The sequence below is a fragment of the Leucoraja erinacea genome, chromosome 29 (assembly GCF_028641065.1).
Source record: "Leucoraja erinacea ecotype New England chromosome 29, Leri_hhj_1, whole genome shotgun sequence".
Taxonomy (NCBI): domain Eukaryota; kingdom Metazoa; phylum Chordata; class Chondrichthyes; order Rajiformes; family Rajidae; genus Leucoraja; species Leucoraja erinaceus.
The window spans coordinates 15,426,797-15,450,372 of record NC_073405.1 but is presented as its reverse complement, the minus strand read 5'-3'; the positions used below and the strand labels follow the sequence as shown (position 1 = coordinate 15,450,372).

Here is a 23,576-nt window from a genome sequence, read left to right as displayed (position 1 = left end):
TGTGGAAAGGGATAAAAATGGTCCTGGGCCAAGACTGATGGAGGACCTGACAATAGTAGACCAGGAGCGGACAGTTGCAGGTAAAACAACTGCCATCAATTGAGTCTTTTAAGCATTCAGGATCAGCATGTTCCAGTAAAATGGCAAGATTAAGAAACCTTGAATGACAATGGACATTAAATGTTTGGTCAGGAAAATAGAGATATACGACAGGGAAGCAAGAGAGGAGAAAGTTGGGGCCTTCAAGATTTTTGAATCTTTGTTATCCACAAGCAAGGTGCCAGAAGACTAGGGGAGAGCAAATGTTGTTTTTTTTGGGGTTTTTTTTAAAGGGCTAGATAATACAAGCCTTATTAAAAAATACTGGAGAAAATCTTAAACTATATGATTTATGTATATTTGAAAGCTAAGATAATGATCAGGGATAGTCAGTGTTGCTTTGTTCTGGGGAAATCTTGTCTCAGTAATTTAATTAGATGCCTTTTACATGGCAATAAAGAAAACTGAAGGCAGCAGGGCAGAAGATATTGTCTACTTCTATCTAATAATTTGGCATGGTCTTACAAAGCAGGTTGGCCCAGGTGTTACAGAACACAGGACCCATGGCAAACTGGTTAATTGGATCCAAAATTAGCCTGGTGAAAGGATAGGTGATGGCTAGAGGACAGTGGTGGAAGAAAGTTATTCCGATTGGAAGTTTGTGACACGTGGCATTTGTAATATATTAACGACTCATGTGAACATAAGAGAGTTGATTAGTAAGCTTGCAGATGGCACGACGTTGGTGGACAGCAAAGAAAGTTGTCCAAAGCTGCAGGATGTAAATGAGATGGAAAAATTGGGCAAAGCTTTGGCAAATGAAATTTAATCCAGCTAATGTGAGTAGATGCAGTCCAGGAAGTCAAATAGGGGTAGGACATGTTCAGAAAATGAAACAGCACAAAGGATTAAAATGCAGTCCTGAAAGTGGCAACACAGGTTGATAAGGCAATAAAGGAGATACATGGTATGCTTCCCTTCACACGTCAGGGCATACAAGATAAAAGTAATGACATTAGGTTGCAACTCTACTAAACACTTGTTAGAATGTACTTATAATATTCTGTGCAGGTCTGGTCATCACATTAAAAGGAAGGATGTTACATTGGAGAGACTGCCTGGATGGAGAGACTAAAGTCATAGGGAATGACTGAACAAGCTGGGTCTGTTTCCTCTGGAGCAAATGAGGCTGAGGGGTGATCAGATCAAGGTATATAAAATTGTAAGAGGCACAGATAAATCAGAATATTTTTTACAGGAGTATCAAAAACAAGAGAGCATAGGTTTAAGTTAAGAGGTTGGGGTTTAAGGGGATTCGAGGGGAAAGGTTTGTTTAAAAAACAGAACGACTGGAACCTATTGCCCAAGTTGGCGGAATCATTATTTTACAGCCGCAAATGTTAGTGTAAGTGTTCAATAATGAAGGAAAACTTATTAGTTGATTCTAGTGGACGCACCCTGTAATATTTGTAATATAGACAGGAATTACTGAAAATTGAGCAAAATATTTTAAATTACCACCAACATAAAATATTAATATCTAAAATGCTCATGCAATACATTTTATTTCCTCACTACATGCAAAATCTATGGCAGAACAGCCTGTTCCTCAGCTGCTGCCATGTATTGACTTCAGATTTTGCATTTGAGTGACGCAGAGAAGCTGACAGCATTTTCCACCTTCCTGGATGTAACTTGAAAAAGTTACCCAATGTTTTCACCTGATAGCATAGTTGGCATGAAGAATTAAAGGAACAACACACTGGTTTAGCCATGACTGTACTTTTTTTAAACTGACTTCTGGAAAACAACAAGCTTGATAATGATAAGCTATTTAGTTTTAGGTGTTTCTGTAAATACAGTACTCAGTAGTGAAACTGAAGGTTTCTAAACTTCCAGGTTATTTTCCTGTTTTTTTATGTAATATTCCCATTGTTTCATATCCTGCATTTTAAGTAGTATAGATCATGGTGTATAGCTAAAATAATGAGTTGAAGCAAAAATAAATACATCTGTTTTTACAAAGACAAATATCAGATATGTCCCTGTGTTTTCTTGCCTTTTTTTGGTTACATGTTTCAAGCAGGATTTCATCAAATCATTAGGCTAATTTATACCAGAAAGATGATATTAATTTTGCAATTAAATATTGCAATTAAATAACCCTGTACAAGCCAAATTCAGATTTATGCTTATGATTTATATCATATATCACCCAATAAGATGGTTTTCTGCCCCAAGTTTTTGCAGCAGAACATGTGTAGCAGTGCCCCTTTGGTCACGTTGTCAAATGTGTGATTTATAAGCAGAGTAAACATTTTTATATTTGTTTCTTTTTTTATTGTTTATATTTTGTGTTTAAACTTTCCATTGAAATACTTAATGAATAGAACTTAAAATCATGAAATAAAAATCTAGTCTGCTCACCTATTTTAGCAATGTCTCATTCTGTAGTCCCTCCCATTGTCTAAGATTGTCAACGATATTTATAGAGCCATAACTATTTTTTTTTTGCACTCGACGTGCTTTTAAAAAATTTTAAAACAACGCGATCATAATTACCCTGGAGTGAACTACGGGCGTCGTGGTGGATTATGTGCCAGCATTTTGTAAGGGAGCTTAGAAATCAGTAAGTGTCCCTTATGTCTTATACATTTATTTTAAATCTCGTCTTTTCCCTTCAAATGTTGAAAGTATTAAATTTAGGTCAAATTTTGGTAGGTTTTGATCACAAATTAGCTAAAAAATGACCATAGGTAGGCTCATTTTTAATGCTGTGGTATTTCATTATGATTTAATAACTTTCAAATTTGGCCACCCATGTCACAGGTTGGTCCCTTATTTACGGAAACACCCACATATTGCTACCTGTTGACCAGCACAGCTTTAAGTAACGTGAAAAGAAATTGTAGGATTAGTGCTACGAATAAAACGTAGTGGAATGCTGCACCTTCACCGAGAATACAAAATCCTAACCAAAAAACCTTTATCAAAAGTGTAGCCAAAAAATGCTGGAGAAACTCAGCGGGTGAGGCAGTGTCTATGGAGCAAAGGAAATAGGCGACGTTTCGGGTCAAGACCCTTCTTCACACTGATGTGAGGGTGGAGGGGCGGGTAGAAGAAAGGAAGAGGCGAAGACAGTGGGCTGTGTTCAATCTTTGTTCGAGGCGTGCCATGGCCCTATCCCCGAACTCTACCTCCGCTACCTCCTGCACCCATACAGAACTCACTCACTTCATCCATTTCACCACTAACTTCCATCCGGCACTCAAATAACCTGGACCATTTCCGACATCTCCCTACCGTTTCTAGACCTCACTATCTCCATCGCAGGTAACAGACTACTGGCCGACATCTACTATAAATCCACTGACCCCCATGGCTATCTGGATCATCCTGCTTCCTGTAAGGACTCCATCTCCTACTCCAAATTCCTCCGTCTAAGCCGCATCTTCACCCAGGATGAGGTGTTCCAAACCAGAGCATCGGTGATGTCCCTATTCTTCAGAGTCTCTTCTAAATCCCGTAACTCTGCTCTCACTCCCCATCCTCCCCCCCCCCCCCCCCCCCTTAACAAGGGCAGAGTCCCCCCAACCTTCCACCCTACCAGCCGTCCAATATGGTCAATTTGTCCCTTCCCACCCAAACCACCCCCTCTCCTGGCACTTTCCCGTGCCACTGCAGGAAATGCTACACTTGTTGCCTTACCTCCCCCCTTGATTCTATTCAAGGACCCAAGCCATCTTTCCAGGTGCGGCAGAGGTTCACCTGCACCTCCTCCAACCTCATCTATTGCATCCACTACTCTAGGTGTCAGCTGCTCTACATCGGTGAGACCAAGCGTAGGCTTGGCAATCGCTTCGCTCAACACCTCCGCTCGGTTCGCAATAACCAACCTGATCTCCCAGTGGCTCAGCACTTCAACTACCCCTCCCATTCCGAAACCGATCTTTCTGTCCTGGGCCTCCTCCATGGCCAGAGTGAGGCCCACTGTAAATTGGAGGAGCAACCCCTCATATTTCGCTTGGGTAGTTTACACCCCAGCGGTATGAACACTGACTTCTCCAATTTCAGGTAGTCCCTGCTTTCTCCTTCTTTCCCCTCCCTTTCCAGCTCTCCCACAGCCCACTATTTCCGCCTCTTCCTTTCTTCTTGCCTCCCCACCCCACCCTCACATCAGTCTGAAGGGTCTCGACCCGAAACTTCACCTATTTCCTTCGCTCCATAGATGCTGCCTCACCCGCTGAGTTTCTCCAGCATTTTTGACTACCTTTGATTTTCCAGCATCTGCAGTTCCTTCTTAAACATTTTACCAAAAGTGTGGTAACTTTGAGTTCTGAAACGTGAATAACGAATTCAAATAATATATAAAGCTCAACTGTACATTCACATTCTGCAATTTAAAAGCAATTGTGAGGTTCACAGTAGACTACCCAAAATATCTCAATGGAGTTGATCGAGTCTTTGGAAAAAAAAAATTCAGATGCGTGAGAAAAATTGGAGCATTCGCTGAGTGCAGTCATTCTCTGATGAGCAGAGGGAGAAGAGCAGGCTACCTGTTGACCGGCATAGGTGGAAAGTCCCAGCGGGACTTTTTCTTCATCATGCCCAACTTCAGCTGTACAATTATGTTTGCAAAGTTCAGGCTCTACCCTACTCAACTTTATTATACCTTGGGTTTTGTCCTTCTGAAGCACCACTGGTGTCTTCTTTTGATTCTTCCTCCTTTGGCCTTTCCTCCGTGACTGTGCTAGTAGGATCAGATGCTGGAACTATAGCAGGTGGAGAGGCTGGGACAAGAGCGGTCACAGCTGAGGTTGGAGCGGGATTAGGAGTAGAAGCTTGATTTGAAGGAGAAATTGAATCTGCAATTAAGGTTGGAAACGAAGCTGGAGTCGTTGAAGCTGGAGTTGCTGTTGTGGAGGCAGCTGCTGTGGTACTCACTGAAGCAGGTTGTGTTGTTTGTTGTGTTGATGCCGGAGCAGCTTTAGGCTGTTTTTAAAAATAAAGTATTAATAATTAGGTCAGCTGTACAGAATAATATGTAGACAATTAGCCAAGCACCTCTGCACATTCAATCAACTTAATCCTTGTATTAAATTAAACACGTTTTCAGCCATCCGAACGTAAAATAGTGAAAGGCTTAGAGAGAGTGGATGTGAAGAGGGTTTCCACTAGTGGGAGAGTCTAGGACCAGCAGCGTCACAGGGGAGGGCTGGTCCCCGAATGCAATACTCCACCACTCACCCATAGGTCCCAATACTTAGCACTCCCCCTAGAGAGGGGGGGGGGGGGGGGGGGGGGGGGGGGGTAGTAGAGGGGGGGTGGAGACGGAGGGGAAGGGGTAGAGGAGGGGGGGGGAGGGGAGGGGAGAGGGGATTGTAGAGCAGCGCCAAGGCCTGGAACCCGGCCTGGTTCTCGTACTCAGCCCGGCCCTGGCCGTAGACTGCAGCCCTCAGCTCGGCCGCCACATAGGCTCCAGGCCAGGCCCCGGCTTCATCTTCCGGTTCATCCATGACCCCGGCTCATCCTTAGTTCCACCGGCGGCTTCTTTCTCAGCCTTAGTCACAGCCCCATCCCGAGAACCCGAGCGAGGCCGCAGGTGGACGTGGACCCGAGCTAGACCGCGGGCGGGTGTGGACCAGAGGACCCCAGGCGACGCTGCGGGCAGGCTTGTGTGAAACGGGAGCTGACCTGAGCCATGGTGTCTGCCCACCTCATTGTGACGTTATATCTTTAAAGATCGAAGTCAGAATGAAGCATGAAGGAGTGCATCAAGCAGTGAGAATGAACCAGGTCGACCGTTGGGTAGGTGGTGAAGTGTTTGAGGAATGTTCTGGAAATGCGGCCCTCCCTGACGCCACTCGAAGCTCGTGGAATATTCTGTGTGTGAAATGGGCTCCATGTCACCCGAGCCATTGTGCCCGCCCGCCTCATTATGACGTCATCAGTGGAAGCTGGTCGTTTTAAAAGGACGTTTTGTTTTAACTTTAATCAGCAATAAGTCGTGAAATAAAGCATAAAATCTTCAATGAAGCTGTTCACTGCTTAGTGGGGGAACATGTGTCAGAATTTGTAAAAATGTTACTGTTACCTCGTTGTGTTTTTGCACACACACGCACACACGATGAAAGTTTTAAAGTTAGAGATTCTTTTAGGAAGGAATTTTAGTCATAGGGTGGTGAATCTGTGGAATTATTTGCCACAGAAGGCTGTGGAGGCCAACTAAGTGGATATACTTAAGGCAGAGATCGATAGATTCTTGATTAGTACAGGCGTCAGAGGTTATGGGGAGAAGGCAGGAGAATGGGGTTTGTAGGGAGAGATAGATCAGCCATGATTGCATGGTGGAGTAGACTTGATGGGCCGAATGGCCTAATTCTGCTCCTATCACATGATCTTCAGGATTCATATTTTCATATTTCATCCACTGTGTAAGGGGAATCTTCTAGCATAGTCATAGAGTCACGGCAAAATACAGACCATTCTGCCACCTTGTCCATGCTGACCAAGATGCCCCATCTAATCTAGTCCCATTTGCCACATATCTCTAGAATCCTTTCCTCCCACTGTACCTGTCGAAGTGTCTTTTAAATCTTTCTCTTAAATGTTATTCTACAAACCTCAACTACTTCTGCTGGCAGCGTTTTTTTTATACCTACTATCCTCCGTGTGGAAAACGTCACCCTTCATGTTCCTATTAAATTTTTCTCTTTGTATCTTAAACTTGTGCCTCCCAGATCCCGATTTCCCTGCCCTGGGAAAAAGACTGTGTATTCACTCTATCTATTCCTTTCATACACATCTGCAAGATAACTCCCCCTCCTCCACATTCTAGTACAGGTGCACAACCTTTTATCCGAAAGCCTTGGGACCAGACACTTTTCGTAATTCGGATTTTGTCGGCCTTCCGAATGGAAATTTTTTAGCGTAGATTTTAATGGCTGGTAGAGTGCTCGGCTCATATCCGCAAGGTCGCGAGTTTGCGCCTTGATCCCAGCAGTTCCTCGGTCGCGAGTTTGAGTCTTCAATGTAGTTTTTTCTTGCAGAATAAATGTCTGTATGAAATGCTGTGCGTTGAATGAATTCCTGAATTTGTAAATGTGACCGCAGCATTGAATCACCTCTCGCAATCATGTCACCCTAGCGGGGCTACATGCCCTTAGGCGGCCTAAGGCGACATTTTCACACTCTTATATCCATGTGCAGCAGAGGCGACGTGCGTTTGGCGCCAAACGTGAGCTTTGGTGTGCAGACGACATCCTGGAAAAAATGTCCGGTTTCTTCCAGGTAGGCGATATATCCTCCCGAGCAATATACCCTCCACTTCTCTTTTATGAAGGGGATTTAGTTCCCCTTTCTTCCAGGACCGACCGGAGGTTCCGCTGTCACCTCTGCGGGCCGCCCTCGGTGAACGCTCACTCAACTTTGTCTTGGGATTCCTACTCTCCCGCGCAATATACCCCCACCTTCTCTTTTATGAATGGGGATTTAATTCCCCTTTCTTCGAGGACCGACCGGAGGTTCCGCTGTCACCTAGGCGGGCCGCCCTCGGTGAACGTCCTGTCTCCCTGTCCCTGGGATAGCAGGGGGCGATCAAACAGCACAATACCCCCCTCCCCCTCCAACTCCAGAGGAATCCGCTCCCCGATGGGCCGCTACGGCGACAAGTGGCAGTTCGCCCACAGCCCAAGCTGCGCAACCCCAAGAACAAGACGAACCTTGCACACCATCAGCTTCTGCCCATACGGGGAAGCGTGTTCCTCTGGAGTTGGAGCGGGGCTGGGCTGGAGTTGCTGATCTGGGATCTCCGTGCTTGCAGTGGGCCTGGGGGTCGGTGTCCCGATGAGGGGGCACAGCTCGGGCTGTGGGCGAACTGCCACTTGTCGCCGTAGCGGCCCATCGGGGAGCGGCTTCTGGTGGTCCTGATGTCTCCGGCCAGTTTGCAGTTTTCCTCTGGAGTTGGAACGGGGCTGGGCTGCTGCTGGCTGTGGGTCTCTGGGATCTCCGTGCTTGCAGTGGGCCTGGGGGTCGGTGTCCCATTGGTCCTGACGTCGCCGGTGACTGGCATTGTATGCTGGCATTGCCGACGTGAAGACAGTGCAAAGCCCCCGCGCCGGTGCAATGGGCGGGGAGCTGGAGAGGGGCGGGAAGGGAAGGGGGTCACACACATGGCCGGGAAGCAGAGGGGTGTAGGTGGGGTGAAACTGAAGGGAGCGACAATCTGCTGCTCCCTGCCCGCTGAGTTAAAAAGTTCCCACGCAAGACTCACGATACACTGTGTATCGTGAGTCTACCGTGGGAACTTTTTAACTCAGCGGGCAGGCAGCAGCATATTGTCAATTATTAACCCTCCCGCACAATATACCCTCACCTTCTCTTTTATGAATGGGGATTTAGTTCCCCTTTCTTCGAGGACCGACCGGAGGTTCCGCTGTCACATCTGCGGGCCGCCCTCGGTGAACGTTTTCAAGGACCTTTCTTCAAGGACCGAAAAAAAAATGTCCGCTATTCGGAGGTTTTCGTTATTTGGATCTTCGGATAAAAGGTTGTGCACCTGTCCTTTCAAAACATGCACATTAAGCTCAAGGCGAGGCCATTTGACACCTTAACTCCAGTTCACCGCGTGACTGATCCAACTGCAATCTCATCTCTGCATTCCTGACTCATCAGCAATCTATCTGTTGCTACCTTAAATATGTTCAATGACTTCCACTATCTCATAAGGCCCAAAGATTCATCCCAGGAAAAAAAAAACCCACGTTCCAAATAGCTGACCCCTAATTTTAAACAGTGACACTTAGTTACAGATTCCATCACAGAAAATAAAACATCCTCCGCCAATCTGCGCCAGATAGTCTAATAAACCTACAAACTGCTTCCAATGAGTAATATTCTCCCTTGCATAAGGAGAGTATTGTAAAATATTCCATTATCTCATCAACGCGCTATAGAACAAAACCTTGTAATTTTGATATTCAATTCCCAAAGCAATAAATTATATTATCAGTTTTTCTAATTATATGCTGCACCTGTATCAGAAACAAAAGGCAGCTGCCTTTCAATTGCTATCCATTTACTATCTAACACACCACAGATTAAGTTGAAACTCTTCATCAGGAACTCAAAATAAAAGATGTTAATTTACATCCTTGCAATTTGAATGCAATTTACATCACTGATTCTGTGATTTTGCCCACTGAACCTCAAGGCTGTACCCAATGATTGACCCAAACTGGGTTGCAGCTGTGATCATCCACATATACAAATTACTAAACATACTACTGTGGTTTATGATGAGGCACTCCACTAACCAGATGCTACCCCCATCAAATTGCTTACCTTTGTTACCATAACCACCACAAAGTTCTTCTCATCTATTTTGTAATCTTTTAGTTGTGTGTCATCATTGAGGATTTTACCTGCAACAATCAGTCAAGTGAGCTTAAATATTAATTGACACAATATACAACCAAGACAGATTCATACATGCACAAACATACCACAATGTATGGTGTAGCTAAGTATAACTAAAGAGAGCAGAGACCTCAAAAGTAATGTAATACACAGCAAAGAGTTCAAATCCCACCAATTTAATTTTAAATTAATTATATACTTGTAACATATCAGCATGGAAACATTAAAAAGAAAAAACTGCTGGGTGGTCATAAACTTCAATATGATTCATTGATGATCTCGTGTTATGGGATAAATATAATTTTTTGTGAAGCCTAGGACTAAACCCAAGTAAATGTAGTTTGGCTACAATCAGTATTGGGACTGAAGACAAAATGTAGAAACACTTAAAACATCACCAAAAGTCAAGAGAGATATTTCCTCTGAAGGCAAGCGTTTATCTACTTTACATGATTTGTTTTTATTTCATATTCCTTACAATATGAAAATGCAACATTCAGCCCTTCATGTCTGAGAGCAATATCATTGCCCCACTTTGTTCTAACTTTTTCTGTCATACATGTTTATTAAAAACAAACCCTGGCACCAATCACTTTTCTTACCATCATCTATAGAAGGGGTAACTTTAACATAATCCAAAAACTAGGGCATCTTCAAGAGGAAAGTGACCAGAGACACACCCACACAGTCAGTGAGAACAATCAAACTCTACATAGTCAGCACCGGAGGTCAGAATTGAATTGGAGCTATTAACAGCTAATGAAGCCAATGACAGTTGCACTACTAGAGGCACTGGATCTCTGTGCAACTCCCCTGCACTGCCCTTCCTTTTCCTGTTGTGAATCTATTTGCACTAGAACACATGCAGTGTCATTTGCAGTGCTTTGATCGCACCGACTGGGACCTGTTTGAACAACAGGCTACCAGTGGTACAGAGGTAGACTTGGAGGAGTACACATCCACTGTGCTCTCCTACATCAACTGCTGCGTGGAGACTGTCACAGTGGACAAGCAAATAAAGATGTTCCCAAACCGGAAGCCCTGGATGAACAAGGAGGTTCAGGATCTGCTAAGGGCACGCAACAATGCCTTTAAATCCAGGGATACTTCTGCCTACAGTGCGGCCAGGTCGAACCTGAACAAAGGCATAAAAAAGGCCAAAGACATCCACAGGTAAAGGGTAGAAGAACACTTCAATGCCGCGGACACCAGAAGCATGTGGCAGGATGATATCAGACTGGCCAACGAACTGAACACCTTCTTTGCCCGGTTCGAAACTGGCAACACCACCAGGAGTGGAATAACCCCGGCCATGGCGGAGGGACAGGCCTTAACACTGAGCACTCAGGAGGTACAGTGCGCTCTGCGTAGGATCAATCCATGCAAGGCTGCAGGCCCGGATGGAGTACAGGGAAGGGTACTAAAGGACTGTGCTATACAGCTGGCGGAGGTATTCACGAGAATCTTCAATCTATCTCTATGAACGGTCCCCAAGTGCCTGAAAACAGCCACCATGGTGCCGGTGCCGAAAAAGTCCAAAGTCACTAACTTGAACGACTACCGCCCGGTTGCCCTAACTCCAATCCCAATGAAGTGCTTCAAAAGGCTGGTCCTCTCCCATATCAAATCTAGCATCCCTGCCTCACTGGACTCTCATCAATTTGCATACAGGGCAAATAGATCAACAGAGGATGCCATCTCTCTGGCTCTTCACACTGTCTTGACTCACCTGGACTGACAGGGCACGTACGTGAGGATGCTCTTCGTTGACTATAGCTCTGCATTCAATACGGTCATCCCCACCAAGCTCACCACCAAATTCCACCAGCTAGGCCTCAGCTCGCCGATATGCGATTGGATCCTGAACTTTTTGACGGAGCGACCGCAGGCAGTGAGACTGGGCCTGCACCTGTCCTCCACTATCACCCCGAGCACCGGCACACCACAGGGCTGTGTACTAAGCCCCATGCTCTACTCCCTCTTCGCTCACGGCTGTGTTCCTGCATTCGACACCAACACCATCGTGAAGTTTGCAGACGACACAACAGTGATTGGGCTGATCACCAACGGTGATGAAATAAAATACAGGGCGGAGGTGCAGAACCTGGCGGACTGGTACACACATAACAACTTGTCACTAAACACCTCCAAGACCAAGGAGCTGATTATTGACTTCAGGAGGTCCCACAATGGAGAATACGCCCCAATCGCCATTTACAGAGAAAGTGTGGAGAGAGTGTCCAGCTTTAAGTTTCTGGGCACTCACATTGAGGACCTCACGAGGTCCACCAACACCACTGCGCTGGTCAAGAAGGCACAGCAACGACTGTTCTTCCTGAGGACATTAAAAAAGACTGGTCTGCCCCAACAGCTGCTGACAACGTTCTACCGCTGCACCACAGAGAGCATATTAACGTATGGCATCTCTGTGTGGTATCTCAGCTGCACGGAGGCGGAGAGGAGAGCTCTTCAGCGCGTCGTCCACAGAGCGCAGAGGATCATTGGGACAGAGCTACCAGCCTTGGAGGGCATCTACCACACACGGTGCCTCAGGAAGGCCGTCAGCATCCATAAAGACTTATCACACCACTGTAACGGACTGTTTGAAGTACTTCCCTCCGGCAGACGTTACAAGGCCTTCTACGCCCGAACCTCCAGACTCAGAAACAGCTTTATTCCAAGAGCTATAGTGGCTCTGAACCGGCCCTGCTGAGTGCCCCCCACCCCCCACGGACTGTCTCCCTCGGATGGTCATGACACACAGCTTATTTATTTATATTTATTTCTTTTTCATCGGTTGGAGCTGCATACTAAATCTCGTTGCACTGACGTGCAATGACAATAAAAGATATTATTATTATTATTTTATCTTGGCGAGATTGTGCCAACCTGAAACTAAACGTGTTCCCAAAGCAACCACGGTATTCTGAGAGATTTCCAGACTGCCAAGATTCTCATGTCGAAATAGACATGTCAGTACAGAATGTGCAATCATTCACAAGCACCTTGTATTTAGTACCTCAGCCCCACATCTAGTTTTTCATCAATGTGAATACATTCTAAATAGCTAAGCATGTGAACACCCAACCTTTTCAGGAACTAGAGAAGGTGCATCTTACCTGCATATATTAGCTTTTGCCCAGTAGCTGGGAAAGCATCATTTCCCTTCTCTGCTTCAATTTTTTCTTTCAGTGCCTTTACCTGAAGAAAAAATAGAAAAGGCGGTAAGAGATTGCTATGCAAGTTTCTTTGCCATTCATTATTGTTACTTTCAGCAAACCAAAACTAAAGACTGGCCTTCTCCACTGCCAGAGTGAACCCATATACAAACTGGAGAAGCACCTCATTGTTCCTGGGTAGTTTACAACCTAACGGTATGAACATTGAATTCTCCAAGGTAGCTACATTCCTCCTCTTTCCTCGTATATTGCGCCCTTCTCCCCTGCACCCCAGCTGGACTCACAACTATTTCTTCCTGCCCCTTCCCTTCCACCTACATTCCTTCTTCGAGCTTCACAATTCACAACTTTTTATCTCATACCTATTTTCAGCTCTGGCCTTTGTCCAACCATCTAAATATCAAAAATCCCTCCTTACCCCTATTACCTACCAGTAGGTATGTTACAATACTTACCTTCAGCGGCGCTGCAATTCTGCCACTGGCCGTGTGCGCGATTTTGGCGCCTTTGAGAGGGGGGGGGGGTTTAAAATGTGTTTTTTTCCTACCTTGTCCTGGAATATATTTGGTTGGAGTGCAAGCTTTTGCTGAAGAATCGTTCCGACGGTCGTTCTGTGTGGTTTTTTTTTAAAATAAATCACCCGACAATTTCAGCGCTGGAGTAATTTTAAAATCAGCTTCTAAAGCCGTCAACGCCGACGGATTTCAGGTACGGGACAGGTAAAAGAAAGCCGTTTATTTTATGTATAAAAGTGGTCCTTAAAATGCCTTTAATTCACATTTTAAGTTGCGAAAAGGTGATTTAGTCCCCATACGAACCGATAATATTTTTCCTGCCGATATGGGGACTAAATCACCGCAAACCGCAATGTTCCAAATGATCGCGTTCCAGAAAAACCCACTCGCAAGAGGATTTAAATGGCCATTAATTTACAGGTATTAAACATTAAATTCCTTCCATTTGGCCTATAAATCCATGACAATGAGATTTAAAAATCATGTTATATTGTGAATTCTTGTGTGAATGTTATTTGGACACTTAGGCTATTTAAAAATGTTAATCTATTCTTAAGAAATTGATAGATGTTTAGATCTAGTAATTGAATTTTGTAATTAGCTACAATTAGGTAACTAACTAATTATATGCTTTAATTTCAAGTCATCTAAGTAAGATTGTTTCATATTTGTTTCAGAATACTTCAATCTAGAATAACTGAAAATTTCTTTCAGTTCTCTTAATTTTTAAGAAAGTTATGGGCTTTTGACTGTCCTCGATCACAGCTTTTGTGTTAAGTCAATGGAAAAGCAATAGGGAACAAGATGCTAATTTCCGAGTATGAAAATGGCCAAAACATTTTTAACACTGAAGATATGAAAGTGAATTAGGTGTCAAATTAAACTTATTTTTATGCTTTATCAGATGGGATTAGATTTTTTAAATCTCAAAATTTTGTAACATTGCTACTACCAGGCTTTGTCCTGCCCCTCCCCTTTTCCAGCTTTTTTTCCTCTCCCCTCCCTCCATGATGAGTCTGCAGAAAGGCCCAGGCCTGAAACGTCACCTACCAGTGTTCTCTGGAGATGCTGCCCAACCCACTGAGTTGCTCAAGCACTTTATGTCTGTTGTAAACCAGCACCTGCAGTCCCTTATTTCCACAAATCTATAGACTTGCCTTGTAAAGAGAGGATGAAATTGTGCCACAGCAACCACACCACACACTTGCTTTTGGTCTTTTGCCAACTACCCAGAAGATTTGAAACTTTTCATAAATGGATACAAAACTGGCATCAATACAATCATAACTGCTCAGATTAAACCACCCACGAGACAGCATTTCATCAGTCAACAATATTCTGCAAAATGTATCTCTTTTTTCCGGTGCTACTGACAGTTTAGCTTCATGCACAGGATAAATTAACTGCATCACTTGACCCATGATTACTAGCATATCTAGCAGTTCCACTCGCCTCTGAACCAATCAGTTCCCTACCAACACTGCAATTGAGGGTCACATGACAAACTGCAATAAATAGGAAATAACTGAAGTGGCTCCTACAGAGAAACATATTTTTACCCCTTTCATTCTGCTCCAACAGAAAATTTATAATTGCACAAAATTATCCAAAATATAGTTTTCAGCAATGGAGTGCACAGTTCCTGAAACAAAGTCCAATATCTGCTAAAGTAACAACTGTATTGTCCTAGCAGAAACATAGAAAAATAGGCACAGGAGGAGGCCATTCGGCCCTTCAGACATTCAATATGATCATGACTGATTTAACCAATGGGGTTAAATCCTTTCTTCATTGTACGAGGAAGGTATACGGTTGATGGCAAGACCCTTAACAGCATTAATGTGCAGAGGGATCTTGGGGTCCAGCTCCATAGCTCCCTGAAAGTGGCAACACAAGTAGGTTGAGTGATAAAGATGGATTGCCTTCATTGGTTGTGAATTGAGTAAGAGTCAGGACATCATGATGTAGCTCTAGAAGACTTTGGTTAGGTCGCAATTGGAACGTTCCATGGAGTTTGGTCACCCAATTACAGAAACGATATGGAGGTTTTGGAGAGGGTGCAGAAGAGATTTACTAGAATGCTGCCTGGATTAAGGGGTATTAGCTGCGAGGAGCAGCTGAACAAACTTGGATTATTTAGCTTGAAACCTCAGAGGTTGAAGGGAGACCTGATAGAAGTATATAAAATTATGAGAAGCACGGCTAGGGTAGTCAGTCAGAATCTTTTCCCCCAGGGTTAAAATGTCAGACGACAGGGCGTACCTTTAGTGTAATCGAGGAAAAGAATAAAAGATGTGCGCAGTGTTTTTTTCTTGGGACAATGATAGTGGCATTTAAGAGGCTTTTCGATAGACACAGATGTGCAGGAAATAGAGGTATATGGATCATGTGCATGCAGATGAAATTACATTACAGCACCGACATTGTGTGCAGATGGTCCTCTTCCCGAGTTGTACAGTCCTACGTGCTATGCTGTGCTAAATTGAATAGACTCAAGAACAGACATGTCAACTCAGAGATGGACACAAAAAGCTGGAGTAACTCCGCAGGACAGGCAGCATCCCTGGAGAGAAGGAATGGGTGACATTTTGGGTCGAGACCCCTCCTCAGGTCCGATTAGGGATAAGGGAAATGAGAAATATAGACGATGATGTGGAGAGATAAAGAACAATGTTCTGAGTATATACAAGGACCAGCATGGAAGCATTAGAGACAATGGTGAAGCATTCGCAAGCACATTCAGGCAAAAATGCTCAAAAGATGAGCCAGCTCCACTTCCTCCTGAGATTGTAATCATCACAGAAACCAGCCAGGCCTATGAATTTCACTAACACCAAGTAAAGGCAGACCACGATGGCACAGTATAGAACATGACATCCCAGCTGCAGTGTCCGAGATCCAAGTTCTAGAATGATCTGCCTCTCCGACTCGTTAAGGTACAACATATGAAAAATGTGGAACAGTATAGATCATGCATTTCAAGTGTAGATATTAGATGAGAACCAAGATTATCAACTTGGGTGATAAACATTATCGTCCCAAAGTAATGATTGATTGCTTTCTCTACATACCCACTAGTCTTAAAAGGCGTTTCAAGTTAGTGAGTACATAGAGATCAGGTTTTCAATATCTGCAGTAAGCTTACAGGGAAAAAGTCAAAGTTAAAGCAACTGTTACGACATTTCCTTTTCACTTTAAAACTTTTCACTTAATTTTCAAACAAATGTTTGATTTGAACACGTCTGAATTTAAGAAGAAATATAAAACCATTATGGCAACTTTGTGGTGCAACATGAACTGGTCTGCTTTTTAAAACAAGCTTCCATGATTTTTCTAATGTCTGTCCTCAAAATTAACAGATTTACCAAATCTTCTCAGTGGTGTTAGTTTGAAATCACTTGTTTCGAGATCCGTACAAATATCAAATTAATTACGAAATTATTATTTGACAGGCCAAACACTTCATACTTGGTTGTTCCTACTGATGGTACATGATGGACCACGATATCAATAAATGCAAACCCCCGGTTTTGTCAAATTAGTGTATTTGATTCAACCACTCCTTGATAGTTAGATTTATTCAGCCAGTTTTTGTACTACTTCTAACTTAGATTCAATAAAATGGGTGCCACAATTGGAGTTTCATATCATCCAATGTAATTTGAATACCATCAGGCTACTTTTCCAATGGAAGTACTTGCTGTTTGCTTTAAATGTCTTGATTCAAAGAAATCAAGTAAATGTTCACATAATCTTTAACAAAACTCTGAACACGATAAATAGAAATACAAAATGATTCTGAACACAATTGGACAATTAGACTGGTCCAAATAATATACATGTAAAAACAAGCACAGAAATTTAAATAAGTCTAAAAAGTTGATCATCTGAGAGGAGCCGATTTATTTTATTTGTAAGATATGTATAGGTCATAGCACTATTTAACCACAATGTTCGGGTAGCAAATCCGTTTTCTAATGATGAAATGACAAATGCTGTACATCTACTCCCCGAAAAGCTATGGCACAACAACAAAAAACTTGACCAAAAAAGCAACAAGGAACACTCCACTTGCTGTATTCCTTTTTGTCTTCATCCCTCCTGCTGCAAAATTCCTGACATTTATCGATCACATCTCACAACTAGTTCTACCCTGACCAGACAGTCGACCAAACAAAGAGGGCTGTCACATATTAAGTCTGGTGTAACAGGGAAAGCAGCTGCTGCCAGATCACTAGGACAGCAGCTGATCCTAGTTTGTTCCTCAATGCACGGCAATTCTCACTCAAGAAAACTGGAGTAAAAGCGTGCCGTCATCTATTGTATTCAACATGTACAAAAACATATCTGTGGGAAAGTTCCTCATTAATGCCAAGATGACTCCAGCCCTTAACTCTATTGCAAAACCACATCCCAAAGACATAGAAAATTGGTGCAGGAGGAGGCCATTCGGCCCTTCGAGACAGCACCGCCATTCATTGTGATCCTGGCTGATCGTCCCCATTCAATAACCAGTGCCTGCCTTCTCCCCATATCCCTTGATTCCACTTAGCCCCTAGAGCTCTATCTAACTCTCTCCTAAATCCATCCAGTGCTTTGTCCTCCACTGCCCTCTGTGGCAGGGAATTGCACAAATTCACAACTCTGTGTGAAAAAGTTTCTCACCTCAGTCTTAAATGTGACAATAAATGAACCTTTGGAATGGCCTCCGCTTTAATCTAAGACTGTGGCCCCTGGTTCTGGACTCGCCCAACATTGGGAACATTTTTCCTGCATCTAGCTTGTCCAGTCCTTTTATAATTTTATATGTTTCTATAAGATCCCCCTCATCCTTCTAAACTCCAGTGAGTACAAGCATAGTCTTTTAAATCTTTCCTCATACGAGTCCTGCCATCCCAGGGATCAATCTCGTGAACCTACGCTACACTGCCTCAATCACAAGGATGCCCTTCCTCAAATTAGGAGACCAAAACTGTACACAATACTCCAGATGTGATCTTACCAGAGCCCGAAACAACTGCAGAAGAACCTCTTTACTCCTATACTGAAATCATCTCGTTATGAAGGCCAACATTCCATTAACTTTCTTCACTGCCTGCTGTACCTGCATGCCAACTTTCAGTGACTGGTGTTCAAGGACACCCAGGTCTCGCTGCACCACCCCCTTACCTAACCTAACCCCATTGAGATAATAATCTGCTCCCTTGTTTTTGCCGCCAAAGTAACATGTTTTTTCATGTATAGGAAGGAACAGCAGATACTGGTTTAAAAACATAGACACAAAATGGTGGAGTAACTGAGCAGGACAGGCAGCATCTCGGGAGAGATAGAATGGGTGACGTTATGGGTCAAGATCGTTCTTCAGTCTGAATAAGGGTTTCGACCCGAAACAGTCACCCATTCCTTCTATCCAGAGATGCTGCCTCACTCCAGCATTTTGTGTCCATGTTTTTTTCATAGTGGACATTGGCTATTCAACAATAAGATTTTACCATTCAAAATACAATGCCTACAGCAGGTAAATTATTAATCAAATTAATGGGAAGTCAATACCTTACATTTATATATCACGTCTAACCAAGAAATGCTGCTCATAATTTAGGAATATCAGACATATGACTAAACTTGGTTGAAACGAAAAAAGGATGGTGTTTGATGATGGGAATAGAGATAGAAAAATCTGGTAATAAAAATGGAACACAGCATAAACCAAGTTATAACATTCAACGGTACAGGTAAAGGAAGGGACAAATTTAGAAACAGTATAGGCAGAGATCAAGTCAATTTAATTTTTCATGAAGAGCAAGAGGTTGAAAACAATGGCATGTGTGTAAAACCTTTGGCAGTGGCCAAAGTGGGTTTAATCTATTACTTAACATATTCTGATCTTTCTCGGACATTTCCACAGTTACAACACAATTTTACCACCTGTCACATCAACATCTTCCCCGACTTTCTACCTTCTTCAGGAACCACTCTCCCCATGACTCCCTGATTCTTTCATTCCTCCTCACCCATCTCTCCGCCACCTCATGCAATCATAGGGAATGGAACATTTGTCCCTACACCTTCACCCTCACTGCATTTCAGGGGACTAAACACCCCTTCTAAATGATGCAGAGATTCACATGCATCGCCATCCATCTCAGCCAATGTTTTAAGTGCTCTCGCTGTGGCCTCAACATTGGCAAGACCAAGCGCAAGACTAGGCAACCTGTCCTCTTTCTGCCACGGCCACTTGGAGCTCCCGGTTGGTACCAATGTCAATTCTCATTGCATTCCCACCTATCTGCTCACTGCTTCCTCCAGTGCCAGATTGAGGCCAAATTCCAATTAGAAACAACACCTCATTATTCCAACATATAACTTGACGGCATGAACATTACATCCTCTAATTAGATAACCTGCTCAGTCTCAGACCCTCGATCCAATTAGATCCACCCACTCACACCACCCCTCTCCCTTTCACTCACCCGAAAAAGGGTGGGAACGCCTGCACTAATGATTGAATGGCGGAGTAGGCTTGATGGACCAATGGCCTAATTCTACTCTATCACATGATCTTATGATAGGCAAATTGAAGCAGATCAGGGTCATTTTGGGGACAAGAGTTGATTCACATCATAAACAATCTCTTGAAGCACTCCCTTACAGCGAATGCAAGTGTTACTGGATGGTAGTCATTGATGGAGGTTATCTGACTTTTCTTGGGCACCATTACAAGTACAATCGATGCCCTCTTGAATCAGGTGAATTCTCAAATCACAAAAATGAGAAATTGAAGATTTCCATGAATCCAGTTGATCCGGACAGATCTTTAGCACTCGGTCGGGTATGCCATTTGTGCCAGATGCTTTGCATGGAAGCATCCTCTTGAAAGGACTTGTAGAATTAGGGACATTTTTGCCATCATATTTATATAACTAACTCAAAAATCTGTTTCAATTTCACACAATATACTACAGATCTGAAGTTGAATATCTGGACTTTATCAAAAAGAGAAACAAATTGGCTACACCAGTGAACCACCTCTGCAGCAAGCCTTTATGGGATGTGTATATATTAAAAACAAGAACATAGTAGGAGGTCAACAGGAAGCCTTTCACATCTGTTAAATTCACACCAAGTACTATCTTCCTCTGGGGTCACCGAAATATTATGTACTTGAAGCTAATCTGACTGCACAGTTGAAACCAAGTTTAAATCTCAATGCTTTGGACAGTGAAGACTTATACTTGCTAAATTCTAAGACGAGAACTCACTAACCACCCACAAAAGATAATCTAATTAATTTGCTTTATGCTCGCATTTAGTCATTCTTATTGGAGAAGAATTATTCAATTGCCCACTCTCAAAATTCACAATGAACTACATGCCCATCCTCTAGTAAGCACCGATAAGAAATAGCATTAACCCAGACATTTGAGCTTTCATAACCATTCCATAAGATAATGACTAAAATTTTCCCTTAATGCAATTTTCATGTCTTATTCTCAACTCACATAATATCAAAAAATCTATTGCATCCCATCTTAAATATACTCAACAACAATAGCCTCCACGGCTGTTTAATAGAGAATTCCAAAGATTCATCATCTTCTCAGAAGTTTCTTTACATCTCAGTGCTGAACTGCCTACTCTGAATATTGTGATTGTGACCCTTCTCTAGATAGCCAGGCAGGGGAAACAGCCCAAGCTAACTTTGTCAAGACCCATTAAAGTTTAGCATATTTCTTGTAAACCCAAGGGAGTAAGCCCAGGCTGCTTTGTCACTCCCAACCGCCCTCTGAAATTCCAGGAACAAATCTGGTTAAATTTTCTCACTGTCACGTATATCCTTAGGTGAGGAACCAGACCTGCATACAATATTCTGGGTGTGATCTCATCAGGGACCCGTAAAATTACAGCAAGACATCTTTACCACGTTCACAATCCCCTTGCAATAAAGCCCAATATAAAATTTGCCTTCCTAATTGTTTGCTGTATCTGCATTTTAATGATCTAAGAACACCTAGAAACCTCTAAATAGCACTTTTCAATCTGCCACTATTTAAAATTTACTCCGAGTGATCCACAACGGGAGGTACATATGAAATACTCACCCCTCTCTACCTACTAACCTTACGATTTATAAAGTTTAGAATGACATTCAAAATAGAAAGAAATCACACAAATTATATATGTAACTATTCCAAAAACAATTCTCCAAGTTCAAGGGAAAACAGAAATAGTGTCTGAACAATATTATCAACTTGAGAAACATATGATTCTGCATTTGGTAGAATTCTAGCCATCAACTATTCAAGTACCTGCTAATTCAAGTGCCATGATATCTAAACAAAAGGCAGGATCAATAGGCAAAGAACAACACAAGTACAATAAGGTAACATTAAAGTCATTTTTTGTAACAGTAATTTGATCAGAGTGAAAGAACCAACTCTCGCTGATATATGAACCTTTACCGTATTAAAATGATCATTCTCCATCACATGAGCCTCTATGGTGAAAGGCTGTGCCTATATCCTGTTGCCAGAGGCATAGTTTCCAGCAGGGGTCACTGGAGAGTAATAGAGAAGTGCTGCCTCAGATCTTACCTTCCTATTTCTGATATCAATTGCAGGACTCCAAATGCTACACAAGTTGAGATAAGATACACCATAACCCAGGAATTGAACCATAAAGTGCTCCCTACTCAAAATGCTTTAATACAGCCACTGATCCAAATTATATTTTTTCAAACCACTTCAAAAAAGCTGTTTCTCAGGGAATGCAAAATCAATAAAAGCCATTTACGCACAATGTATGGTCCAAGTCCTGCTCTTCCCTCCTTTAAAACCCACCTTCCTGACCAAGCCATTGGTAATCTGTCTCAATAACAACATTTGCTGATTACATTCTTGTGAAGCATTATCACATTCTCACACAGAGCAGCGAATAAATGCAAGTTGTTATAAGAGCCAAATTGAATGTATTAATAGGCCATTACCAGAAACATAGATATGTTACTTCAAAGTTTGGTTTGACTTCAAATTTTTTTTAACGAGTTTTGAATTCACCTTTCCCCAAACTCATTCCTTCAGGCTTATTATTTTCTCTTTCCTGATTAATATGGTTTCATACATGCCTCAAACAACTTCAATACTCATTTTGAAACACAACTTCCTTACAATACTTGTTCTGAACAATATGTTTATTCTGGGATCAGACTACCAACATTTAATCCCCACACAACCCTAATATTTTAAATACTGTAACATTGCATTAAAAAAACTTGCTTGCTCTCAATACCGCTAAATATTTTAAGATAAAAAATGTGTTTTCAGTGGCAATAAACAAACAAAGCCTACATTTAGCTCATTACATGTCTTTCAAACTGAAAGATTAACTATTTTCTTTCCACTGATGCTGCCTGACCCACTGAGTATTTCCTGTCCTCCGTTATTATATTTGCAGTTCAGAAGACTAGGTTGGAGGTAGCAACAACTGTTTTTAGTAAGAATTCCCCATGTTTATTGTCAATGCAGTTATGTTGGCTTCAGATTCTGCTGGCCCCGCATACTTAACATCAAACCTGTATTACATTGCTGTGTCATGGTTGTTTCGGATCTGCTGCCAGTGCACGTTTAACGTTAGTCTTTCTAATTTGATGCATCATACAATCCCCCTATCCTTCACCTTCCGTGCTGAGCGCCAGACCGTCAAAAAGAGGTGTATTAACCCGCCAAAGCTGGAAAGTCTCTCCCCTCTACTCATGTTAAAGACTACTCGTATATCCATCACCACACAGCAGATATATTGGCCCTGCAGCGAGGAAACAGACATTTTGTTGGCCGCATGGGCACGAATATGTTGTCTGTTCTCAGAAAGCATCGCGGGGTAGGAAAGGGAGACTCGCATGGACCCATTAATGTTTGTGGCAGGGGGAGAAACAGTCTGCTTGACTTTCGAAGGCCTGGTGCCCCCAGAATCACCGAAGTATCCTATGGATGCACGCGCCCCGAACCCCTGGTGAACGAAAGGTCCAATTTCAGCCAGCCGCTCCCACGGGCTGTAAGCCAGTCCAACGCTTGCAGTCTTCTCCTCACTCCATCAATAGACTGGCCATTTTTGATCCAGGCCCAGGCCTACACCGCCGCTCTCCTATCTGCTACCGCGGCCTGGTCCGAATGCGCCGCGTCTCTTCTTGCACCCGCCCTCTACTCCGACTTCACGCGTCTTGAGGCCGAGAGGCAGGGCCTAGTGCAGACCACATGGACTCACCGTCTGCTCAGAGTCGATGTCTATGCGAAAGGTTTGCTGCTGGAGGGTCTTCAGCGTGATCTGCATCGTCTCCCTCTCCCGCTCTCGGTCCGTCTAACCCCTTGCAGCCGCTCAGTCACTCAGAGTGTCAACGTGCGCGCTCCCGATGCCACCACGCGTCCTCGCG

The 23,576-nt window shown here is 43.2% G+C and overlaps 1 protein-coding gene across 3 annotated transcripts in view; it reads right to left on the bottom strand.

Annotated features, from left to right (window-relative positions):
* Positions 1–23,576, bottom strand: part of LOC129711232 (UV excision repair protein RAD23 homolog B-like) — a 40,114-nt gene extending 16,538 nt beyond the window's left edge. Inside the window, exons 1-4 of one of the 3 annotated variants that reach the window (XM_055658744.1) lie at positions 23,411–23,576; positions 12,576–12,657; positions 9,382–9,461; positions 4,712–5,031 (exon numbers count right to left, since the gene is read on the bottom strand). In XM_055658744.1, the coding sequence (XP_055514719.1) occupies positions 4,712–5,031; positions 9,382–9,461; positions 12,576–12,657; positions 23,411–23,476 (548 nt within the window). In that variant the 5' untranslated portion in view covers positions 23,477–23,576. Of the gene's footprint in view, positions 1–4,711; positions 5,032–9,381; positions 9,462–12,575; positions 12,658–22,825; positions 23,320–23,410 lie in introns of those variants that run through there. The other 2 variants (XM_055658743.1, XM_055658742.1) reach the window with 2 other exon arrangements.